The 25,621-nt window shown below is 39.9% G+C and overlaps 2 protein-coding genes across 4 annotated transcripts; both read left to right on the top strand.

The window, feature by feature from the left end:
• Positions 1–402: 402 nt before the first annotated feature.
• Positions 403–4,228, top strand: plvapa (plasmalemma vesicle associated protein a). Its single transcript, XM_048164284.1, has 5 exons — positions 403–1,338; positions 1,684–1,750; positions 1,929–2,641; positions 2,805–3,360; positions 3,453–4,228. Exons 1-5 carry the CDS (start codon positions 952–954, stop codon positions 3,503–3,505), a joined length of 1,776 nt encoding a protein of 591 aa, XP_048020241.1. The 5' UTR covers positions 403–951; the 3' UTR covers positions 3,506–4,228.
• A 4,661-nt stretch (positions 4,229–8,889) lies between these two features.
• On the top strand, positions 8,890–25,439 carry ano8a (anoctamin 8a). 3 transcript variants are annotated; one of them, XM_048162210.1, is made up of 17 exons: positions 8,890–9,312; positions 11,203–11,313; positions 11,555–11,687; positions 11,844–11,982; positions 12,303–12,399; positions 12,496–12,612; positions 13,175–13,302; positions 13,405–13,581; positions 14,321–14,473; positions 14,606–14,732; positions 14,941–14,996; positions 15,129–15,203; positions 15,301–15,942; positions 16,092–16,283; positions 16,457–16,528; positions 23,749–23,859; positions 24,051–25,439. In XM_048162210.1, the coding sequence occupies exons 1-17, from the start codon at positions 9,294–9,296 to the stop codon at positions 24,681–24,683; spliced, it is 2,982 nt and encodes a 993-aa protein (XP_048018167.1). In that variant the 5' UTR covers positions 8,890–9,293; the 3' UTR covers positions 24,684–25,439. The 3 variants fall into 3 exon arrangements, with proteins under 3 accessions (XP_048018167.1, XP_048018166.1, XP_048018165.1); XM_048162209.1 differs by having other exon boundaries at positions 8,891–9,312; positions 13,420–13,581; positions 16,397–16,528; XM_048162208.1 differs by having other exon boundaries at positions 8,891–9,312; positions 16,397–16,528.
• Positions 25,440–25,621: the final 182 nt, after the last annotated feature.

Here is a 25,621-nt window from a genome sequence, read left to right as displayed (position 1 = left end):
ACGTCAAGTGTATTTTAGAAACAGATAAACAGGACGATTAACTCTTGATAATGTCAGCAGATGTGTATGCATCTGTGTTTATTGCTGATTTCCTTCATTTGTTCAGTAGTTTACCTAAGAAGTGTCCAGACAGTGCCTTCTGCGTTTGTCACTCTGAGACACAGCTATGAATTACTGCTTCCTCTTGGAATCGGGTTGGCATATCAACAATTCCTGGCAGGAAAGCCACATGCTTTCATAATATTCTTATTCTCTGGCTCTTTAGATATAAGATATCAGGGAAGAAAAAAAACAAAAAATTTAGAAACATATGGCTCGACAATAACTACAGAATAATATATAGAAGCACAAAGTTATGGTGAGTATTTTAATTACATTATGTTTAAACTAAGACTATTGACTGAAATGCTTTGGTCAAAGGTAATGTTTTAGCAAGGCACAATATACAAACCACATCCTCATACGTCAAGAAGAATTTTAGACAGCATGTAGGAATGTGGTGAATAATTCTTGAGGTAATCAGAAGTACTCTATTTCTCAAATTTCTCAAAGTAAAAAAATGGCATAATGTCGTAATCATTAATCTAGACCTAAAATCATCTCTGAATGTCTCTTCAAAACAGCACGTAGTCAAACCGTCAACCATGTGCTTTCTCAAGTGCCAGCAAGCTGTCAAACAAAAGGATCTGTTTTGGCAGGACATGCATATTAGAACAATGTACAGTTTAGGTTCGGGCCAGCCCTTCAGCAGTGCGTGATGTTGTTCTAACCTCCGGAATCATGACCATAGGGTGGACCAGGGATGCGTCATGAATTGGGAGGTGCAGGAAAACAATATAAGCTGGCAGCGTTAATGTTTCACTTCTTATTTTGCCTTTGATGTTTTAGGAGAACTCTTTTGCATAGTGATTGAACCTGGGGCTTCATTGATTAGGCCACATTTGAGCAGTGATGTACAACAGTGGTTATTCTCAGGCCAACTTAGGCTTGGCTGCCAAGAAGATGCACAAGTCGAAAGGCAAGAGCTGTGGTTACTACATGAAGATTGTCTTCTTTTTCTCCTCACTCATCCAGTCTTTGATCATCGCGAGTCTGGTGCTCTTTCTGGTGTATGGACAACCTGAGCATACAGTGGAGGAGAAAAGACTGCAAGAGTTGGACCAAAGTGTCAGCAAACTCACAATGGAAAATCACATTCTCCGTGGGAAGGAAAAGAACCTCACCAAAGTTCTGAACGTCACTCTCACTGCGAAGCTGAGCAATGACAAAGTTCTGTCTGAATTGCGCAAACTGGCAAACACCTCATCTGCGACAATAAAGAACTTGCAAACAGCAGTGGTGAGATTTGGGGCAAAGTTAAAATGTATTCAACAAATTTACTGGTTGCAGATATGTTTCATACAAAAGAGAATGCTCTAGTGAGAAGGTAGATGCTGAAAAAAATAATTGCATGATGTGTGGTTTTATAAGAATGTAGGCTAGAATTTCTGAAAGTTCTGTCAACGTTTTCAAAATTTGTAATGTTTAATGCTTTAAGAATGTTTTTCCTTGGTTATATGAACATTCTGAAAAATATTAGCAGAATGTTAATGGTAAACGTTTATACTTCCATGAATTTTAGAGCATTAAAATGCATAACTTCAGCCTCATTAAACAGTTTTTCTTATTGCTTTGTTTTTACAGTCTCGATGTGAGATGGAAAAAAGAATGCCCCGCGCATGCCCTCCTGCGTTCTGTCCAGATCCAAGTGGTGAGATGATTTTTACATTGAATATTTACTTTACTTTTATAAGGTAGATCTGTACAAAAAAATCTGGATTTTTGTTCATTTAACACACTGCAACTGCATAAAGCAAAACATGAATTCATGAATTTTCGGTCAGAAAAAAAAATCTTAGAAATCCTGTTTCAACAATTTGCTTTTCCAGACACCAACAGACGTTTGCAAAGTATGCTCCAACAGTCAGAGGAAATGCTAAAGCTGGTCAAAGCAAACTTTACTCAGACGGTGGCCATTACGAGAACTGAGTTAGACAATTCCAACAAAGACAAGGATGGGTTTCACTTAGAGGCAATTAGACTAAGGCGAGACAAGGCATTCCTTGAGGAAGAACTCAACTTGTATCAAAAGAAGTGCAAAGAGGATTTTGTCGATTCTTTACGAGGAATCCCCAACGTCACCAAAGAATTCCTCAAAAGGATCGATGACCTCTTCTCAAAACACATTTCTTTCCAGCTAACGTGCGATAAACAAAAAAATCAACTTGAAGACATTAGGGAAAACTGCAGCAGTCTTTCAAGAGAAGTTGAGAACAAGCTCCAGTCGTATCTGAACATAGTGGGGAACCAGTTCACAAAAATTAATGGAGAAAATGCCAAATATGTGATAGAGAACGTACGCCTGAAAGAGGACGCTGATTGGTGCAATCAGAACCGCAGTTCCATGATTCGCGAGAATCGCAAGAATCTCGAGCAACTGCAGCGCAAGTGTGACGAAGACAGTGAAAAACTTCTGCTGGAGAATAGAAAACTAAAAGGAGATAACAACCTGAACGAAAACCTTCTTTCTGTGAAGGAAAAAGAAATTAAAATGCTCAAAAGCACCATTGAGACTCTCAATACCTCACTTGCCAGCTGTAAGGTGAGGTTGGTCTTTCAACTTATATATAAACCAAGTTTTACTATCTCGTTCTAAATAATTGTTTGTATTTTATTGTATTATCACAAATTCTAAAATATATGTGTATATTTATAATTGACTTTAATTGTATAATTTTAAAAACTTTAAATTCTCTACATTTCAGCCACCAATGCAAACTGGCCGATACAATCCCTTTGGTTTTCCAAACATGCCAAACACTGGTGTGAGTTCAACAGGACTAAGCAAACCAATCATACCATGGCCAGGCTCCATTGGGTCAGCATATCCCAACCCTAATGGTGTAGGATCAAGCACAAGATGGGGCAGCACAGGGTTAGGTGCGACAGGATCATTAAGTACAGCTCCAGGGGGGACAGGGACCCTTTCAAGTGGACTAGGTAGCACAGGATTAAGTGGGCCAGGATCAAGTAGACCAGGTCTCACCCAGACAGGTACAAGTAGTTTGGGTGGAGTAGGACCAGGGATGACAGGATTTGGCAGTGCTGGATCAAGTCCTATTCCCACTGGAAATATTGGACAAAGTGGAACAGGATCAACAGCATTCAGTAGTGCAGGATCAAGTGGAGTAGGGATGGGAAAACCAGGGATAGGAGGTGCAGGTTTTGGCTCAGTTGGGTCTAATGTACCTGGATTTGGAGCGACCGTTGGAGGAGTAAGAACAACAGCGGGTGGAAGTGACGGTCAAACATTAAACCAAGGTAAACCAAGTCAAAGTGGTGTGAGTCTGCACTTTTTTACCTAATAGATTCTCATTTTATTTACTCGTATACCTTTTGTGTTTGATTTACAGCCCAAATAAATCACCATCTGAAGGAGCTGCATCGTTATTCACTCCCAAATTGAGGGAGTGAACAAAGTGCTGGCAAAATCAGGCTTAGCCAGGAGTGTCTATATATAGACTGTCTGATTTATTAACTGTTTGAAAATAGAAAACCTAAATGTACTGACCCTGCAAGTCTGTAATGTGAATACTAATTAACATGAATAATAATTATTTTTGTGGGGTGAAGTTGATAATGTCTTTTGCGCATTTATGCTTGTATATACCTTATATATATATATATATATATATATATATATATATATATATATATATATTTCACAAGTTCGTTTCCTCATAAAATCTTTAAGCTAATAAGGTTAAGCGTATTTGGCTTGCTGTCCGCTGTGGAGGGGCTCGAGGAAGCAGCTTCAACTCGAGCTTGGATAGTGCCTGGAAGTGGAGTACGATGGATGAGATGCCTAAATTATGTGGTGGAGTTGGGGAGCTGGAGGAATATCGAAACAACTGATGCCAGAGCAGAGTGAGTAGCTGCTTATATGCTCTGGTCGTAATTGAAAGATTAGGGTTCCCTCCTCTTGAAATTAAGTTTGAATTTCACTAACTGAAAGATTAGATGGGTTCACTCCTCCCGAAATTACGTTGTGAAATTCACATATATATATCTTGTGTATATAAAATGAGTCTATCGCTGTAATTGTCTTTCATATAGTAACCTTTTTTTTTTTTTTTTTTAAATGTCTTCTTGCTATGTGGAATAAAAAGTTAATGATCAAAAATGTCAACATGTTTTATTCATGTTTTTCTTTTTCAGTCCGTTAAATAATTGCACAAATAATTCATACAGAATGCGAGTCACACTGGTAAAGAGTTATAAGTATATAAAAAGGGGTAATATTGGATGTAATACTAATATATTGTCGCAGTTAACCATATTAAATTCTAATATACTATAAGTGTATATGCCTTCCTTAAAATTACAGAACCTGATACAAGTACAATGGCCTGAAATGTTTTTGCATTCTTTCAGCCACCAAAAAAAGCTGGAAACAAACTGAACAAATTTGTTTTCAGAAAAACACAGTGACTCCAGGACACAGGTGTATGACTCCAATGCAGTAAAATGAACATGCGTACAAGAAGAACTGTCAATGAAGTTTTCAATAGGTCCACTTCACATACGCCTAAAATAGCTCTGGCTAACCATCAGGCTATTGTCATTGTTTTGCGTCAATGGGAAGCACTATTTAAAACAGAGCTGCTCTCCAACCAAAGCAAATTCATTTAAGTGTCATACCGAGTCATCACTCAACCAACGTGCAGGAAAGTTAAACTTAGTAAAGTGATCGCATTAATGTATTCTGACGACAAATATGTTGTGAAATAATTAACCTTAAATATGATCAACATTAAATATGCAGCCAGTGAGTATTGTGAATGATGAAAGAAATGGATCTGAAATGCAGAGTAAGGTACTGGCAACCTTCACCATATGAACATAATGTAAAACAATTAAAATAATTTCCCATGTCAACAAGCATCCTGTCACCAAGTTACAGGATGCTTGTTGAAATGCCACAAAGGTGGATCAGACAAAAGCAAAGAAACAGGGCGCCAATTAATATATAGAGGCGTCACAGAAGCAGCCTGCTATCCAGCTTAAAGGATATCCTTTGTTTGACATTAGTGATTTTCCACTTAAGACAGTAAGATCTCCTGTTCTCAAAGAGTGTAGACAGGTTTTTGGTGACTCTGACGTCTTGGACCTTGACAGCAACTACTTTGAAAAGTCTTTGTAAAGACACAGAGACATCTACAGAAGACAATGCAGTTATTGTTTGTGGATGTGGAATTTTAAGTGCCATTGTCTCTGAATTTTATCTGATGTTACTTACTAGGTTACTTGTGATGATAATTATGAAAAAGGCCAGATTAAATGGTTCACCTGGGCCTTTTTATTTTCAGCATGTCCCATTGTAACAACACCAAGACTTTTTTTCTTTGGGGTCCTTTGAAAATAATCATGGTGTTCTGCATTTCGAGGTAAATATCCCTTCTCCACCCTCCATCAGGAAATGCATAGGTGCTTATTATTATTACCTCCTTCCTACCTAGGTCACAGAACTCATCACCTTTTGTCTCTAGATGCTCACATTCTTTGTTCCCCCAAAGCACTAATTGCATTTCCTATTTGCTTGGCCCTTCTGTGCCCACCATTCTGGTAAAGTCATTAAAGGCCAAAACATTTCTCTTGTTGACCTCTACACATGGTCTCTTGAGGTTCTGGATTATGCAATTTTTCAAAATGATGAAAACAGCAAGTGCTGTTTAAAATTAGTTACATGGAACTTTTCACTGAAAATAGTACTGCCAATGTCAGGTGAAATGCAATGGTTTATGAAATGTATATTCTTACAGCAGTGAGAAAATAAATGTGAGTATTTTTACAAAGCCTTTCATTCAACTGACAGTTTTATGTGGATCTACAGAACTCATATGGATCTGCAGAACTCAAAAAGTAAAAATTAATATTTGTGTGTACATTTTTGAGGTTTGTCTAAGATATCAGCACAGCCTTAAATTTTGTAATTGTCACCGTGACAGACTGGTCTTAAAGGGTTAGTTCACCCAAAAATCAAAATAATGTAATTAATTACTCACCCTCATGTCATTCCACACCCGTAAGACTTTCGTTCATCTTCGGAACACAAATTAAGATATTGTTGATGAAATCCGATGGCTCAGTGAGGCCTCTATAGACAGCAATGCCATTGAAAATCTCAAGATCCATAAAGGTACTAAAACATATTTAAAACAGTTCATGTGAGTTCAGTGGTTCTACCTTAATATTATAAAGTGACTTGATATTATAAAGAGGCCCCACTGAGCCATCGGATTTCATCAACAATATCTTAATTTGTGTTCTGAAGATGAACGAAGGTCTTACGGGTGTAGAACGACATGAGGGTGAGTAATAAATGACATTATTTTCATTTTTGGGTGAAATAACCCTTTAAATGTTGGAGCCCTGTAGGCCTATATATACAGTATAGGGAACTGTAAAAGGTGGCTGTTGTTTATGACACTTGGTGACTGTCTGTCTCCGCATAGCCTTCTGGAACATGCTGATGACGTGTGATGTCTGAGCAAGGTATATGGAAATTCAGTTTGACGGGCAGGTAGGACACCCTATCATTGCATTTTGTCCTGCACATCCACAAAAGATATATATCATATATATAATATTTAGATTTCTATTGATTGCTATCAGTATTTGAAGAGAGTTTCAACCAGCATAACAAAAAATGTTTATGAAAAACATTGCCTACACACACATTAGGCATCATTGTCAGATATTAATTCATCAGTAAAAGGTCCAGTACCGCCGCACATATATATATATATATATATATATATATATATATATATATATATATATATATATATATATATATATATGCAAAGTATGCAGTTTGTGTAGGGCACCAACTTAAGGGGTCTCTTTTTTCAAAAAGGAAAAAAATGCCCAAGATGAATTCTGTGCATCACTTTTAGGTATGTTCACAAACTTTATTTTTTTGACCATTGAAGTTAATGGGTGAGATTAATAAAATGTGTTTAATGCCATTGATAATTTGACAGCCACCAACATACCTGATTTGATAATGTATATCCATTATGTTATTTTAATGTGCTCTGCATTGCGTTTTGAACCATGGTAAACATATTTGTGGTGTGATTTTTGTTTTCATCTATGGTGCGTTAATAGGGCCTATGCCTACAGTGTTTTCTTCTTTGTAAATCATTCTTTGAATGAACAGAAATTGCTTAATCTTCTTTTGTGTGATTTCTGAATGCTCGAGAGTGTTTATTAAACTTATTTTAAGGTAGGCCTACACTATGTAACGTTTTTGTTCAAAATGTACAATTTTATAATGAGCGAGTACATCATGAATTCATCAGTGTACCTTTAAAGTTCAATCCTGACCTCTAATGAAGTTTTTTTCTTTTAAACTTCCATAACATTTGGAGGGGAATTCTGATTATTTATCCATCCATTTGACCAGCAGTGGCCCTGAAAAGGTCCTTTAGTTATACAGTCGAACCAAAATTTATTCAGAGACCTTGAACATTTTATTCATTAATACAGTTCATTATAGTTTAAAAAAAAAATGGTAATAAAATATGACAAGATCTCAGAGTTAAACTGTGTCAGAAAAAAATAATCTTAATTATGTCAGATAACACTTAAGCAAAACATGGTCAGGTCAAAGTGTCTGAATAATTTTTGGTTCCCTTTTTTTTTTTTTTATCAATTTCACTGGTAGTCCACTTTATGAAGAATTTTTGGGTATAATATGTCACAGTTTATTTTGTTATCCTCACTTACATAAATTAACTATAGTGTTTCACTGTAAGTTTAACATTCAGTAATAAAGTCTAATAAAAAGGAATATGCTTGTCATCAACCAATTATATGTAGCCTTTAGAGTATAACTGACAGTGAGTTTGAAAGTCATTCCATGAATTGTGTGCCCACTCTAAATTTCTTTAAGATTTTAAACATTTTATCATAAGTGTTAATACATTTAAAAATGTTAACAGGCAAATGTTTTTATAAGCTGTGGCTTTACAAATGTAGCAGGGTGACAGTTTTATTAATTATAGTTATTACTGGCCTTGTGCTCATGTCATGACACTACAAGTTACTAAAGAGATATTTTAATGCTGGTATTTCTACAAATATCACCATTTTAATAATCAGTTTAATGACCAAAATCATGGTAACAGGGTTGACGATTTAAGATCGCCCCCTACTGACAAAAGTAGCAAAATATGAGATAGAATTACATTTGTCCTTGTTGTTTTAGGTTTCTGTTTTCTTCTTCTTATTATTTATGCAATACACTTTAATAAAGGGGAGTTATGATGGTAACCATGATGGTAACACAACGTAAATATTATATCCACTAAAATCTAATAAGGTATGTAGAGAATAAAAATAAAAAAAATACATTTTTTCATTAAAACGTGGAGGGGAATTCGGTAACCCATGGGGTAAAAAGGCATCTTAATGAAGAACAAAAATAAAAATAAATAAATATAAAATAGCCTACGTTATTGGATTTACTAGATTTGTTATTGAAGTGTTGATAAGAAATTCCTATAATAACATGTAAAAATGTCAACTTTTTATTGTTAATCATTAAAAGTTCATATGGGACATACAACATTCCATTTAATGGAAAGAGCCTTAAAGAAGTGATCAACATTGTCTGAAATCTAGCTCAAATCACAAAACAACCTCAGTAAGACTATATGTTAAGTGTTTCTATGTTCAGATCGATATGAATTCCAGTCTTTTGTCATACCTGTACTGAATTTCCACCTCTTTGTGCGCGAACGCTTTGCGCAGTCACTCTGATTGGTTCGTTTCAGTATGAATTATGCATATCTCGTTGCGTAATTTTCCAGTCAATATGAGACAGATGGCGCATACAGCAACTTACTGACAACAAGTTACTGGGAAACAAAACAGAGAATTACAGAGAAATAACAGAGATACGCGGCTAGATAGGGTATGAATAAATGGTAGCTGAAACAGCTCTTCTCAAATGATGAGGAAATCCGCCGAGTGTTGATAGCGCCATGGATGACCAGTGTCAGAATGTGATTGACGATTTATTCAGCGGTCAATGGACTTTCTGCACCTGTTTGCATCAGGAAAAAGGTTCTCGCCGCTGGGGAAGCCTCGCTGGGTCCGGCCGAGCAGTTTCAGCACCAGCGCCGACGACGGCATCAGCCCAGCTGACGTATTCATAAAGCAGAGCAAAGCGAAGATTTCACACGATGTCCTCGGCGGTATTAGGTGAGTGAGTGACACTCAGAGAGGCTACCTCTCATGCATGTTGTTATCCAGCTGTCGTAGGTGAGTTCAAACCAAAAATGTCGCTGTGTTTTCTTTCTAGCGTATGACAAGATTGATAGCTATTGGGGCAGGATACAAAACTAAAGGTTCATATCTGAAGGTCTGATATTTGTCCAGTAAACATAATTTGCCTGTTCCTTATCGGCTGTTGACACTGTCTAAGTGTTAAATGGTATAGGCGTTTCACCTGTGCGTTTGGCACATAAGCACCTAATAGCCTACACATAAATATTTCCTACATATTGATGAAATTATTTGCAGTTCTGCTTATTCAAATTGTTACCATTATGTCATCAAAACATTTGTACTGTAATGACCCCTTATATTTCAGGCAAAATCATTCCCCATCATATGTGCATTGATCCTGCATGTTATGCTTAAAACTGCTCAACAAAATCATTCCTTCACGTTCATTATGTTTGAATGCAGTCACTTGAATCTATAATGGTGCTTTGAAAGCTACTAGAGCTATAGCAAGTGAAATGCATATTCATAATGTAACACTGTTTAATGAAATTCTACGATATTTACCATTTATAAATGGCATACTGAACACTTCACTTGGACTGAACTACCTTTGTTTGTCTAGTTCTTTCTGTCCTTGTCTGTTTTTAGCGGTGAAAGCTTTTGGTAATATCACAGAATAGCACCATAGTATGTTTTTCTTTTATTCTTCAACAAACTCAGGCATGAAATTTAATTTTATATAGGCTGCCAAAGTGAATAATGCTAAAACTTTCATTTTCTTCACACCTCGAGTAACTGTCACTAAAAAAGAGCAGAGTTTGTGACATAGTGGTCACAAAATTGATGACATCTGTCACACAAGGACTTGGACTTCCTCCAAAGAACTGCTTAAACTTAAAATGAGTGCTTACACACAAGGAAAGCTGCATTTAACGTATTGGCTATGGTAAATAAGAACCTCCCATTTAACCGGATTTCTGGGCATAATGCTGAGCTTTAAGGATTTGTGTAAGTGTAAAGTGAGGCTTGGTTTCTGTGAATGTGACTCTGTACAAACGTCAGTTTGGTTTGACCTCAATAGGTTGATAACTCAAATGTAAAGCTGAAGTGGTTTGTGATCGTGTGTGCAGAGTGCAGGCATTTCAGTGGTCATATTTTTTTGGTCTATTTTTCACTATAGTTAAATGGTAATGGTAATAATCTATGACAAGATCTCAGAGTTAAACTGTGTCAGAAAAAAATTATCTTAATTATGTCAGATAACATGGTCAGGTCAAAGTGTCTGAATAATTTTTGGTCCCAAATTTTTTATCAGTTTTACTGGTAGTCCACTGTATGAAGAATTTTTGGGTATAAAATGTCACAGTTTACTTTATTTTGCTATCCTCGCTTACATAAATGAACTATAGTGTCCTGCACCCACTAGTAAAAATATATAAAAAATTATAACTAGTGTCTGAATAATTTTTATTCAGACACATTGAACATTTCATTCATTATTACAGTTTATTCACTATAGTTTAAAAAATTGTAATAAAATATGACAAGATCTCAAGAGTTAAACTGTGTCAGAAAAAAATTATCTAAGAATTTTTGGGTATAAAATGTCACAGTTTACTTTATTTTCCTATCCTCACTTACATAAATGAACTATAGTGTCCTGCACCCACTAGTAAAAATATATCACAAATATAAAAAATGTCTCAATAATTTTTGGTTTGACTGTATGGGTCAAAACACAAAAACTGGTCTCGGCTTGTTGGTAAAATGCACTAACAAGCCAAGTTGTATATAGAATATATTATATTCTTGTAGTATTATTGTATATATATACAATAATAACTTTTTTCCTCTTGCAAACAGAGAAATTGCTCAGAGGTCGTCTCTTTCATGCCAGGCAGTACCTCATGGGGCATAAATCTACCATCACAATGGCACCCGCTGAAAACTGTGATATTCTTATGACATTCCCAGGTGCTGTGGTTATATCTTTCAGTTTTGCGATAATGCAGATTTAGAGTAATTTCAGCTTTACATCATAAATAGTATGTAATATTTGCTACCTTTTATAATATGAATGTAAATGTGCATTTTGCATAACATCTATTTTACATTGAATTAAAATATGAAGAGTGATAATAAAATGTGAATTTAACAGCATTTTTATTAGATCTACTGATAAACATATTTCAGCATGTTATCATCTTCTCCACAGACACCACAGATGACCATACGCTGTTATGGTTACTGAACCAAATCCGATTGGGAATTCCACAAATCAGGATCCAGATCCGACAGCATAAATACACTCACACCTATGCATTCTTCATTGCCTCAACCTTTGAGAAGTAAGAGACTGTAGACAACCTACTTGACTCTAGAAGTACCTCGCCACAGTTATTGTATTGTGTTTTTTCCATATTAAATCTTTGAAACGTTTGACAGATGGTCAACCGGTCCTAAATAAATACAGCAGCAGAATCATTGTTGTTTTTTGTCTGAAGCTTGTTGCGTGGAGCTGAACAGATGGGGATGCAAAAGGCAGTCAAGCCACGCTATGGAGGCGGCACTCGCAGGTTTTCATGTGAGGAGGATGACATCTATGAAAACATTGAGAGTGAGCTGTGTTTCTTCACATCACAGGTCTGCCTTTAATCTCCCATTTCCTGTCTTACACAATTTTCTCATGTGAAATCATTAAATGTCTGATGTTGTAAAGGTTCTCCCAACACACTCTCATATTGGCAACTCATAACTGTTTTACATTTTGGCAAATTGGTGGCTTATTCGTATGAATTTACACAGTCTCATTTGTATGTTTTTGGGTGGACCTTCAAGCTTACTTTTTATCTAAAAATCATACATTTCCGCAAACATCACATTGTACAAATTCAAACGGATTCGCCATCTAGTAAAATAGTTACGTTTTCTTATGAGATCATTTTTCTCTGTTATTTCTTTAGGAGCGTCAGAGTATTATCAAATACTGGTTGGATAATCTGCGGGCCAAACAGGGCGATGCCCTTCATAATATTCACTTCCTGGAGGGTCAACCAATCAGTAGATATTTTAGCATTTCTTTACTTTTAAAATGTTTTGGTTAAAAAATTCATGTTTTTTCACAAATATGATCAAAATGTTGTGTGTCCTTGGCAGTACCAGAGCTTATAGCCAGAGGAGTGATTCTTCAAATGTTTCCCCTTCATGAGCAGAGAATCCTGAACCAGTTGATGACTTCCTGGGTTCAGGCAGTCTGTGAGAGGCAACCTCTAGGTGAGAACTCCTTTTTTTTCACCAACATGCACAAAAGGCGACTAAATTTTAGTTGTTCTGAGATGGCTAATGCTTTTCAGTGTTTGTGTAAAGAGATTCCTCCAGGCCAAGGCTCTTCCTTTGGCAAACAAACTCATATGTACCTGCCTACTTTCTTCAGTGCTGACTGATTTGCTCTAAGCAAATATGAAGGGCTACAGTATGAATTCTGAATAAAAACTACCAGTCACTACATGTCTTGTTATGTGTAATTAAATCGCTAAGAATGAGCCCACGTGTGATTCATTGTGAATACATGATGTTAGTTTTGGCATATTTCACTGTATTGCAGTTCAGGCATTTTGTATTTTTACCCTAGTGATAATCTAACAATGTCACAGTCGGGCTTTACCATGTTTTGGGGAAAAATAAAATCAACAGGGCCTTTTATCCTGGGGGTAACAAAATAGGTAGACCTATTTTATTCTAATAATAGGCAAATGTGACAGACTTTCATTCTTATTGTATATTGTAAAAATGGCTTATTCAAATGCTGATCGTTTGGTTGTCCTGTTCCTGACAGATGATGTGTGTGATTATTTTGGCGTGAAGATTGCCATGTACTTTGCATGGTTGGGCTTTTACACCAACTCTATGCTGTATCCAGCAGTGATTGGCTTTCTGCTCTGGATCTTTGCTGAGTCTGATCAGGCAGGTTATTTTCCTTAATATCAGAGTCCTACACTTTTATAATGGAAGTATAAAAATGATCATTTTCATTTGATAATGGTGCATGGTTTTTATAACCAACAGTTTTTTGATATGCAGACAAGTCAGGATATCTGCTGTGTGGTATTTGCCATTTTCAATGTGGTGTGGGCAACACTGTTCCTGGAGAGATGGAAGCGGCGGGAAGCAGAATTGGCATACAAGTGGGGAACGCTGGACACCCCTACAGAGTCACTAGAGGAACCCCGTCCGCAGTTTCGAGTATTCTGACATAATTTTTACATGACCTTATATTATTAGATACAAAATGTATGATAACAGGAGGTGAAAGTCATTGGCTGTTTACACCTGGTATTAAGATGCGTTTTGGTCGATCGGATCACAAATGGACAATGCTAAACACGGGTGTAAACGGGGTCTAAAACATTTTGAGCTTGTCTACTTTCAACCTCTTCCAGTGGTAGTCGAATGCATTCGACCGGATTGCTTTCATCAAAAGACCGTCTACTCTCCGCTTACTGACTAAATTATTAGGGAAGAGCACTAGCCAGACAGATTTTATACTTTGTCAGCTGAATACCCAAGTTTGGTTTTAAGACGAAAAATTTACCAAGCACAATGTTCTCTCACCATTCCTGATTTCTAACACATACTCACCGCAATCGGCGTGGTCTTGCAGCTGTCAGAGCAGAAAAGAAGGCTGCTGCTCTCCGTATGTTTTTCCGTAATCTCCAGGCACGTTCATATGTAAATCGCTTGAGCTTATTTCAACCATTAGATCGAAAGATCTAAAAAGGCCCATACATTTACCCGCCCATAGACTTTACTCTCAAAGAAATCAGGACAGATGTGGTTGAAAGTGGACAAATTAGACGGATTAGAATGTTTTTTCAGGATTGTAGTTGAGAATTTGACCATTATATGTTGGTTTCCCACCAGTGTTTAAATCAATCCCTGAATTGAACTGTAATTTTTGACTCTTTTGCAACATGTATATCAGGGAATTAAGCGTCGCAGTCCAGTGACAGGCTGTGAGGAGTTTTTCTACCCACCCTGGAAGAGGAGAATGTTCCGCTGGTTGGTCAGCTTTCCCATCTGCATCCTCTGTCTCTGCTTCGTCTGCTTGGCCATGTTTATCTGCCTGGAACTTCAAGTAAGGACTCTCAAATTTGTTACAAAACTTACAACAACAGGTTATTTCAAACTTCTGCATCTAAGTTTCAAATATATTAGTTATGCAATTGTCCCTAGATATTTAGGATTCATGATTTCATGTCTTTTACAGGAATTTGTCATGGAAACAAAAGAGTTGCCAAGCATATGTAGATTTATTCCCAAAATTCTTTTGGCTATAACTGTTACTGTCTGTGATGAAGTGTACAAGAAAATAGCTCTCTGGCTCAATGATATGGGTAAGACTTAAATAAACTCACAACATATATGCATATACAAAATTGATTGCACATTTGGATATATGTGCAACTGAATTTAGCCCGAAACATAAATTGGGCTATTAAATTAGCAGCAAACTTGCATTCTTGGTTATTTCACTGCTTGTTTGTGCATTATTGTTTTGTTGTTTTTAGTAACGCCTGTTTATTCATTTTTCTATTTTAACAGAAAATTACAGACTTCAAAGCACTTATGACAATAATCTCATACTCAAGACTGTTTTTGTAAGTTTAACTCTTTATTTCATATATTTATCCATTTATTATTGTACCAGACTATTGTAAAAACTGTGTGATAAATTTATGAAGTGTTGTATGTGTCTGTAATGGTTAAATATAATGTTCTGCATTTTAAAGTTTCAGTTCATAAATTCTTACCTCAGCCTTTTCTACATTGGATTTTATCTCAAAGACATGGAGCGGTTAAAAGAGGTAACACATAGACGACAGAATAATATTTAAGCATCAAAGTGCCATGAATAATTGATTCTGCACCATATACAAAAAAAAAATGACTTTTAATTTACAGATGCTGGCTACATTATTGATCTTCCGCCAGTTTCTACAAAATATCAAAGAAGTGCTACAGCCATATCTCTATGAGCACCATAAATTAGGTGCTTTGAGGACATTATGGGACTTAATTCAAACCATGCTCCTGAACTATAGTCATTTGATAGTGCAAAGGATACGACTGACTTGCCAAGCCAGTTTGGACATGAATAAAACTGGCACGTCTCCAGAGCAATCAGAGAAGAGAGAGAGGAGGAGTTTAATTGCCAGCTACAGAGTTCCCAAAACCGAGGAAGGGGATGATGATGCTGGTCTGAAGCAAAGGAAGGTCAGCTTCACCGAGAAGGTGGAATACAAAGACAAGGTTGTGGAAGCACCAACACAGGCCAGCTTACAGGACGATGGCAGTCCTACCCTTGTGGAGGAAGGAATGGATCCATCCTTAATATTTGATATACGTGATGATGACGATGATGATGATGACAGAGAAATGGATGATTCTGTGAGTAAACCACTAGGACCCCAGAGAAGAAAGACGAAATCTGCTCGGGACAACAGCAGTCCGGAAAAGAAAATGTCCTGGATGGACCCTCCAGAGGAGACTGAATCTACTGTTTTGACCCAACCGGAAGTTGAAAGTTGCATGCTAGTTTATGAGGTCTGTGCCTGTCCACCTTGATCATCAGTCAGCTGATGCTATTGTTAATAATACAAGTTTACAAATACTATTTTTGCTACTTTCTGAACCCAATCATGATATTTTTACAAATTATATAAAAAACAAGACAATTTTATTTTGACTTGCAGGATACGCTCCAAGATTACCAGGAGATGTTCATACAGTTTGGCTACGTCGTGCTCTTCTCTTCTGCATTTCCTCTTGCAGCCATGTGTGCCCTCATAAACAACATTGTAGAGATCCGAAGTGATGCCTTAAAACTTTGCACAGGCCTCCAGAGACCCTTTGGGCAAAGGGTTGAAAACATTGGACAATGGCAGGTGAGGATATCTATTCAGAATAATTGCTTAATAAATAATTCATAGCAGATCGTATTTCTTGATTTAACATCTTTGTGTTCTTTCAATTTTGTTTGTTATTAAAATTTGAACAGACCGCAATGGAGGCAATGGGTTTGATTGCAATAATTGTGAACTGTTACCTTATTGGTCAGTGTGGACAGCTGCAACGACTCTTCCCCTGGATGAGCCCTGAGGCAGCCATCATCTCTGTTGTAGTATTAGAGGTAAGGCAAAAGTAATATCTTTAAAGCTGCTGTCCGTAACTTTTTTTTGGTTAAAAATTATTGCAAAATCAATTTTTGAGCAAGTATATAAATAGCCAGTGTTCAAAACTGTCTCCTTACCTTAGCACGATTTATAATGGTATGCTTGTAATAATGTTTTATAATTTGGGTGGTACTAGTGGGTTTTCGCGGGAAATTCGAGCATGTCACCGTCTGTCTTTGCGTCATTGCGTCACATCTATTTACATAAAGAAGGAGTCCCAGCTAGTAGGCTATATCGAATGTGAGGTGGATCATTTATAGCCTTTTCTCACAGCAGCTGCAATAATTAAACTTATCATTTTGATGGCGGATTGTATGGTATGACAAATTAACGTTAGAGATTAGACTGTGCAGAAATTGAAATATACAGGTCAAGCTAATCCATACTAAATACACATAGTCACTCAAAGCTGATGTTGTTAATATTAAAGGTGCCATCAAACGTTTTTTTTACAAGATGTAATATAAGTCTAAGGCAGGGGCGGAGCCAGACATTGTAAACATTCAGGGCTTAGCCCAAATCTATATTTGTCCAAAGACATTTTAATTTTCTATTAACAGCTTTACTGACATGAAAGGAGCTTTTGTTGTCGTATTCTTGTTCAGAAAATGTACCTTATTTGACACTGTAATTTGTAAAACTTTGTTGGATGTACCAGCTCTAGGGGGGTCCGGGAGCATGCCCCCCCGGAAGAAAATTTTGTACATTTTAAGGTTAAATGCATCAATCTGGTGCACTCTGGAAACTCAAAATTAAGAGCTTCAACCCATGTACAGTGTGCAAATTGAACAAAGAAACAGCATTGACTTGTACCTGGACATTAAAAAGGGTTCAAACATATTTTTTTTTTACAATACTTTTGTACTCATTTCTTTTTAAAAGATAAATCCTTGAGCTTTTATCTTGATCACCAGATCACCAGCTGATCGCGTGCGCAAATGTGCGAGAGAGAGAAAGCGCCGCCGGTGGATGGTCGGATACTGTAGAAAAGCGGTATTGAACTGCTAACGTATTTTAATGGAGAGATATGTTTAGAAAAAATATATTTTGAGAGCTCTGTTAAGAAACCTCAAACCTGAAATTCCTGCTCGCTGACTGTCTCGCACTCTTGCGGTTGACTGTGCTAGCTACCTGCTGCATATTCAACAGAGAGGAAGAAACGGAGTAGCCCATAGGCTACCGACAGCAAAGAAATGTATTCAATAGGCTAGATTATTTTTAAGGTCTATTTTTACAGGCTGTATGCAGTATATGCAAAGCCAAAGTGCAATGAAATAAAGCAACTTATGATTTTGGGGGTTTACATAGGCTATTGTCCAGTTTCATATTTGCTCAGTGACAGTCATTACATTCGGGGCTTGACTCAAAACATTCGGGGCTGAAGCCCCGGCAAAATCTGCTGGCGCTACCCCTGGTCTAAGGTATCCCCCTGAATGTGTCTGTGAAGTTCCAGCTCAAAATACCCCATAGATTTTTTTTAATTCATTTTGTTAACTGCCTATTTTTGGGCATAATTAGAAATGCGCCGATTCAGGCTGCTTCCCCTTTAAATCACGTGCTCTCCGCCCCCTCCCGAGCTCTAGACTCTATCATTGCATAAACAAAGTTCACACAGCTAATATAACCCTCAAAATGGATCTTTACAAAGTGTTCGTCATGCATGCTGCATGCATACATCGGGTTATGTGAGTATAGTATTTATTTGGATGTTTACATTTGATTCTGAATGAGTTTGAGGCTGTGCTCCGTGGCTAACGGCTAATGCTACACTGTTGGAAAGATTTATAAAGAATGAAGTTGTGTTTATGAATTATACAGACTGCAAGTGTTTAATAATGAAAATAACGACGGCTCTTGTCTCTGTGAATACAGTAAGAAACAATGGTAACTTTAACCACATTTAACAGTACATTAGCAACATGCTAATGAAACATTTATAAAGACAATTTACAAATATCATGACATCATGGATTATGTCAGTTATTATTGCTCCATCTGCCATTTTTCGCTATTGTTCTTGCTTTGTTACCTAGTCTGATGATTCAGCTGTGCACAGATCCAGACGTTAATACTGGCTGCCCTTGTGTAATGTCTTGAACATGGGCTGGCATATGCAAATACATATTAATAATCCCGACTGTTACGTAACAGTCGGTGTTATGTTGAGATTTGCCTGTTCTTCGGAGGTCTTTTAAACAAATGAGATTTATATAAGAAGGAGGAAACAATGGTGTTTGAGACTCACTGTATGTCATTTCCATGTACTGAACTCTTGTTATTTAACTATTCCAAGATAAATTCAATTTTTAATTCTAGGGCACCTTTAACAATTTGAGAACAAAGTATAACAATAATAATAATTTGCACGGTTTGACATGATCCAAGCTAGTTAGATTTAATCACCATTTATTGTAATGCTTTTTTTCCTCAGTTGGTCAGAACAAAAGTGGCAGACGTTACTTATTAGTTCAGATGACGTTTTCTGGTGAAAATTCTTATTTTAGTCATACTTCAAGACTACAATCTGTGATTCCGAAGTATAGTATCCACACCGGTGCGATGACTGACAGCAAACATTAGATTCATCCACGCTGAGGCACAACCCACTTAAAGATGATAATTCCGCAAGCAATTGCAGGTTTCAAACAGAGATGGCGTCAAAGAGGCAATACTGATGGACTGCCGCTTTAAATAGCAAAACAAATTTTTACAAAAATTGAGAAAAGTATTTTGAAAGAATTTTAAAAATACGAATCAAAGCAGCATTTATTTGATAAAAATACATTTAAAAAAAAACAGTAATAATGTGAAATACTATTACTGTCACGATCACCTGTGAGAGTGCCTTCAGCCTCTAGAGGGCACTCCTTCCCGGACTCATTGTTTCACTCATTTCATGAACTACATTTCCCATATACACTCCCTGGACTAATTACCATTCATCATTGCACCCAGCTGTTTTGTGTTTGTTAATTAGTGTTTGTCTATTTAATCTCAGTTGTGTCTGTCCCTGGTTGTGGTTCGTTGTATTTGTTACGTGCACTGTTTATATCTCTGGCTTGTTGTTTTGTGGACTGATTACCTGGATTTTGACCTCTTGCCTGCCTTGGATTACGTTTCTGGACTCCCCAATAAATACTTATGCTGCACTTGGATCTGTTACATCTTGTTCTTGTGCACCCGTGACAGAACGAACCACCACTATGCAAGGATCCAGCAGCAGGAGACTCCGGTCATCAGTGGGGGCTGAGGAGGCTCAGGCCCTTTTGGCGACTCTCCGCCAGAGGAGAATGGGAGTGCGGGCATTCGTCCAGAAGTTCTGGTCACGGGCGGAGGGGTATGGTCTCTCTGATACGGTCCTCAAAGACACTATTAATAACTGTCTGGATAGACCTCTGCCGCAGTGGGAGATGGAGCTGGTAAGGGGGTTAAACTTTTGGAATTTCTCCAATTACCTGCATCTGCGTGGGAATGGGCCGCTTCGACTACCTCCAGCACCCGCTCCAGCCCGTGTGCCCGCTCCAGCCCGTGTGTCCTTTCCAAGGCCTGCTCCAGTCCATGAGTGCGTCCCAGCCCGTGAATCCGCTTCAGAGGCCTCAGAGGAGGTTGGCACTGAGTCTCCGCTTCCACAGTCCACTCCAGAGCCCGTTCCAGCCAGTGAGTCCACTCCAGAGCCCGCTCCAGCCAGTGAGTCCACTCCAGAGCCCGCTCCAGCCAGTGAGTCCACTCCAGAGCCCGCTCCAGCCAGTGAGTCCACTCCAGAGCCCGCTCCAGCCAGTGAGTCCACTCCAGAGCCCGCTCCAGCCAGTGAGTCCACTCCAGAGCCCGCTCCAGCCAGTGAGTCCACTCCAGAGCCCGCTCCAGCCAGTGAGTCCACTCCAGAGCCCGCTCCAGCCAGTGAGTCCACTCCAGAGCCCGCTCCAGCCAGTGAGTCCACTCCAGAGCCCGCTCCAGCCAGTGAGTCCACTCCAGAGCCCGCTCCAGCCAGTGAGTCCACTCCAGAGCCCGCTCCAGCCAGTGAGTCCACTCCAGAGCCCGCTCCAGCCAGTGAGTCCACTCCAGAGCCCGCTCCAGCCAGTGAGTCCACTCCAGAGCCCGCTCCAGCCAGTGAGTCCACTCCAGAGCCCGCTCCAGCCAGTGAGTCCACTCCAGAGCCCGCTCCAGCCAGTGAGTCCACTCCAGGGCTGTCTTCACTTTTTATATTTTGGCTGTCTTGCCCTGGAGGATGCTCAGAACAGCCCGAGCCCGCCAGCCAGTGAGTCCACTCCAGCCAGTGAGTCCACTCCAGCCAGTGAGTCCACTCCAGCCAGTGAGTCCACTCCAGCCAGTGAGTCCACTCCAGCCAGTGAGTCCACTCCAGCCAGTGAGTCCACTCCAGCCAGTGAGTCCACTCCAGCCAGTGAGTCCACTCCAGCCAGTGAGTCCACTCCAGCCAGTGAGTCCACTCCAGCCAGTGAGTCCACTCCAGCCAGTGAGTCCACTCCAGCCAGTGAGTCCACTCCAGCCAGTGAGTCCACTCCAGCCAGTGAGTCCACTCCAGTCTCGCATGCTCTCCCTGTCAGTCCCGTGATGGCCAGGAGGGCTGTCTTCTTTTTATATTTTGGCTGTCTTGCGTGCCTGGAGGATGCACTCAGAACAGCCCGAGCCCGCTTCAGCCAGTGAGTCCACTCCAGCCAGTGAGTCCACTCCAGCCAGTGAGTCCACTCCAGCCAGTGAGTCCACTCCAGCCAGTGAGTCCACTCCAGCCAGTGAGTCCACTCCAGCCAGTGAGTCCACTCCAGCCAGTGAGTCCACTCCAGCCAGTGAGTCCACCCAGCCAGTGAGTCCACTCCAGCCAGTGAGTCCACTCCAGCCAGTGAGTCCACTCCAGCCAGTGAGTCCACTCCAGCCAGTGAGTCCACTCCAGCCAGTGAGTCCACTCCAGCCAGTGAGTCCACTCCAGCCAGTGAGTCCACTCCAGCCAGTGAGTCCACTCCAGAGCCCGCTTCAGTCAGTGAGTCCACTCCAGAGCCCGCTTCAGTCAGTGAGTCCATTGAGCCCGCTTCAGTCAGTGAGTCCGCTCCAGCCAGTGAGTCCACTCCAGAGCCCGCTCCAGCCAGTGAGTCCGCTCCAGCCAGTGAGTCCACTCCAGAGCCCGCTTCAGTCAGTGAGTCCATTCCAGAGCCCGCTTCAGTCAGTGAGTCCGCTCCAGCCAGTGAGTCCACTCCAGAGCCCGCTCCAGCCAGTGAGCCCGCTCCAGTCAGTGAGTCCACTCCAGAGCCCGCTCCAGTCAGTGAGTCCACTCCAGAGCCCGCTCCAGTCAGTGAGTCCACTCCAGAGCCCGCTCCAGCCAGTGAGTCCGCTCCAGCCAGTGAGTCCGCTCCAGCAGTGAGTCCGCTCCAGCCAGTGAGTCCGCTCCAGCCAGTGGCTCTACTACTGAGCCCGCTCCAGCCAGTGGCTCTACTACTGAGCCCGCTCCAGCTAGTGGCTCTACTACTGAGCCCGCTCCAGCCAGTGAGTCCACTACAGAGCCCGCTCCAGCCAGTGAGTCCACTCCAGAGCCCGCTCCAGCCAGTGAGTCTACTACAGAGCCCGCTCCAGCCAGTGAGTCTACTACAGAGCCCGCTCCAGCCAGTGAGTCTACTACAGAGCCCGCTCCAGCCAGTGAGTCTACTACAGAGACGCTGCCGTCCCAGAGCAGCCCCAGCTGAGCACGCTGCCTCCCAGAGCAGCCCCAGCCTGAGCACGCTGCCGTCCCAGAGCAGCCCCAGCCTGGGCACGCTGCCGTCCCAGAGCAGCCCCAGTCTGAGCCCGCTGCCGTCCCTGAGTCCTTCGCTCTCCCTGATACGGCCACGGAGACCGTTACCGAGCTGTCCGCTCCCCTTGATACGGCCACGGAGGCCGTCACCGAGCTGTCCGCTCTCTCTGATACGGCCACGGAGGCCGTCACCGAGCTGTCCGCTCTCTCTGATATGGCCATGAAGCACCCTTGGCCTACTGCCCTGCCGCCGTCCAAGCCTTCTGCTCTGCCGCCACCGCCCAGATCTTCTGTCCTGCCGCCGTCAACCAAGCCGTCTGTCCTGCCACCGTCGTCCAGGCTTCCTGCCCTGCTGCCACTGCCCCGGCCGTTGGAACCGTTGGAACCCGCCTGGTCAGTTCCGCCAGCACCGCCCTGGCACTCAGCCAGGATTCCAGAGGCGCTGGCACCAGCCTGGTCAGTTCCTCCAGCACCACCCTGGCACCCAGCCAGGACTCTAGAACCGCTGGAACCAGCCTGGTCAGTTCCTCCAGCACCACCCTGGCTATCAGTTGGGGACCCTGGATCTGGCCCACCATCCCTCCCCCTGATCCTCCTCCTGTCCACCTCCCTCCTGAGTTTTTTTTTTTTTTTTTTGTGTTTTTGTTTTTTGTCTGGTGGAGCGTCTGGTAGCCGCTCCTTTGAGGGGGGGTAATGTCACGATCACCTGTGAGAGTGCCTTCAGCCTCTAGAGGGCACTCCTTCCCGGACTCATTGTTTCACTCATTTCATGAACTACATTTCCCATATACACTCCCTGGACTAATTACCATTCATCATTGCACCCAGCTGTTTTGTGTTTGTTAATTAGTGTTTGTCTATTTAATCTCAGTTGTGTCTGTCCCTGGTTGTGGTTCGTTGTATTTGTTACGTGCACTGTTTATATCTCTGGCTTGTTGTTTTGTGGACTGATTACCTGGATTTTGACCTCTTGCCTGCCTTGGATTACGTTTCTGGACTCCCCAATAAATACTTATGCTGCACTTGGATCTGTTACATCTTGTTCTTGTGCACCCGTGACAATTACAATTAAATATAACTGACTTCTAATTTAATATATTTTGAAATGTAATTTATTGCTGTTAGAGCAAAGCTGAATTTTCAGCATCATTACTCCAGTCTTCAGTGTCACATGATCTTTCAGAAATCATTTTAATACACTGATTTGCTGCTTAAGAAACATTTCTTATTATTATCGATTAAAAACAGTTGAGCTGCTTAATATTAGTCTAAAAACTGAGATTTTTTTTTCATGGAAAGTTCAAAAGAACAGCATTTATTTGAAATAGAAATCTTTGCTAGCATTGTAAATGTCTTTACTGCCAGTTCTGATAAATGTAATAATAATAAGAGTATTAAGTGTAGTAAATTGAATGTAACTCTTTCTTATATGGTTTTCAGCACTTTGCCATTCTGCTCAAATATGTAATTCATGTTGCAATTCCTGATATTCCAAACTGGGTGGCAGATGAGATGGCCAAACTTGAATACCAGCGGAGAGAAGCTCTCAAGGTAGCACAGCACATTATGAGCATAAACTAACAATAACAAAGTTTTTTAATGTACAGATATAAAATTTGTTTAGCTGATACTGATAAGTCATTAATTATTATCATGTTATGACTAATACAAGTCATTTCTCGATTTGGTGAGTTAAATGAACTTTGTGATTGTCTTTTGAAAATGTGTTGTTTGTGTGTCAGAAACATGAACGCCTCGCACAGCAGCACCAACAGCAGCAGCGGAGGAAGTCTGAAGAAGAAGAGGAACATCACAAAATGGCAGAGGAATTGGCACGACAAGACAGTGAGCAAGACAAGTCTGATCTCAGTGGGGGTGAGGACCATCACCATGAAAAAACCCCAGGGGCCAAGTTCAGCTCCGGAGGAGATAAACTCAAGAGGCCCAGCTCCCTTTTAGGCAACAATAACGTAATGAAACTCAAACAGATAATCCCACTTCAGAGTAAATTCACCTCTACCACTTCTCCCACAAGTGGTGAGGCCAAACTTCCAGGTTTTCTGAAGTTCCTCAAGTCCCAAGAGTTAAAAAAGGAAGCCGCCGCAGCAGTTGCGCCTGCAGGTACACATGGGAGCCATGAGAAATCACAGTCTCCCAGCAAGTCCTTCAACCCAGGAAAACGCTTCAACTTTGGAAAAGAAACTGCATGTACTGGTGCTGGTTCTGAACAGCAAGCGAAACCAGAAGACGTCTCAAGGGCCACTAATGCGCAAAACACAAATAATGACCAAAGTTCCTCATCAGAAGAGCTTCCATCTGAGGTTGAAAAGAGTGAGAGCTCAGACTTTGGAAATAATCTTTCAAAAAAACAGTGAATTAAATAGTTAAACAACTTAATATATAGCACTGATTGTAATGCTTAACATTTGCTTAAATGTCATAAAGCAACCATGTAGTGAGTGGAACTGCATGTCAAAGATCATTTGGTAACACTTTATTTTACAGTGTCATTGTTACATATGTTACATGTAGTAACTATATTAATAACTATAAATTGTGGATAATTACATGCAACTAACCCTAAACCTAACTCTATAGTAAATACATGTAGTACTCAGTACTTAAATGTACAGTATAATTACAGTGTAACACAGACACCTTAAAATAAAGTATAACCAATCATTTTAATACAATATATTAATCTGAGATCTCCACAGTTTACAAACTGAAGGCGGCATGATAAATCATCTGCATGATAAAATCTGTTTAGGCATGGGCAAGCAAGAAACGACGCACTGTCTGTAATCAAAAAAATGTATAGATTTTATATTTTTCTACGCATTATTATTTTTCTTATATGAAACAGTAAATATGACAATCTAAAAATATTGTATTGTCCTTGATGATTTTGATCTTATGAGTGTGAACCCATAATGCAATAAAATGGAATTACTGTGAAAATAAATTTTAAAAACAGTATATCAGACACATTATACACCAAGTAACTTCAGAGCCCTGTTTTTTGTTTTTTTTTTACTTTTGTACTATTATCACAATACCAAGTAAATGCACCTCAAATGGCTTTTAAAAATTAACTATAACACTTAAATAAAATATGATACCATACATCATGACAAATGTGTTTTTTATTTATTATTATTATTTTGATTTTAGACTTGTCACCTATACTCCCTGTCCCAACTGATCTGACTGTAACACTGCATACAGCAGACCCTTTGACAAGAAAATACTCAACTGGAAGTTCAAAGAAGGATTAGATCCACTAAATTAAAAGAAAAAAAAAAAAACCAGT

This window comes from Megalobrama amblycephala, linkage group LG17 (assembly GCF_018812025.1).
Source record: "Megalobrama amblycephala isolate DHTTF-2021 linkage group LG17, ASM1881202v1, whole genome shotgun sequence".
NCBI lineage: Eukaryota > Metazoa > Chordata > Actinopteri > Cypriniformes > Xenocyprididae > Megalobrama > Megalobrama amblycephala.
This window is presented reverse-complemented; position numbering and strand designations above follow the sequence as displayed.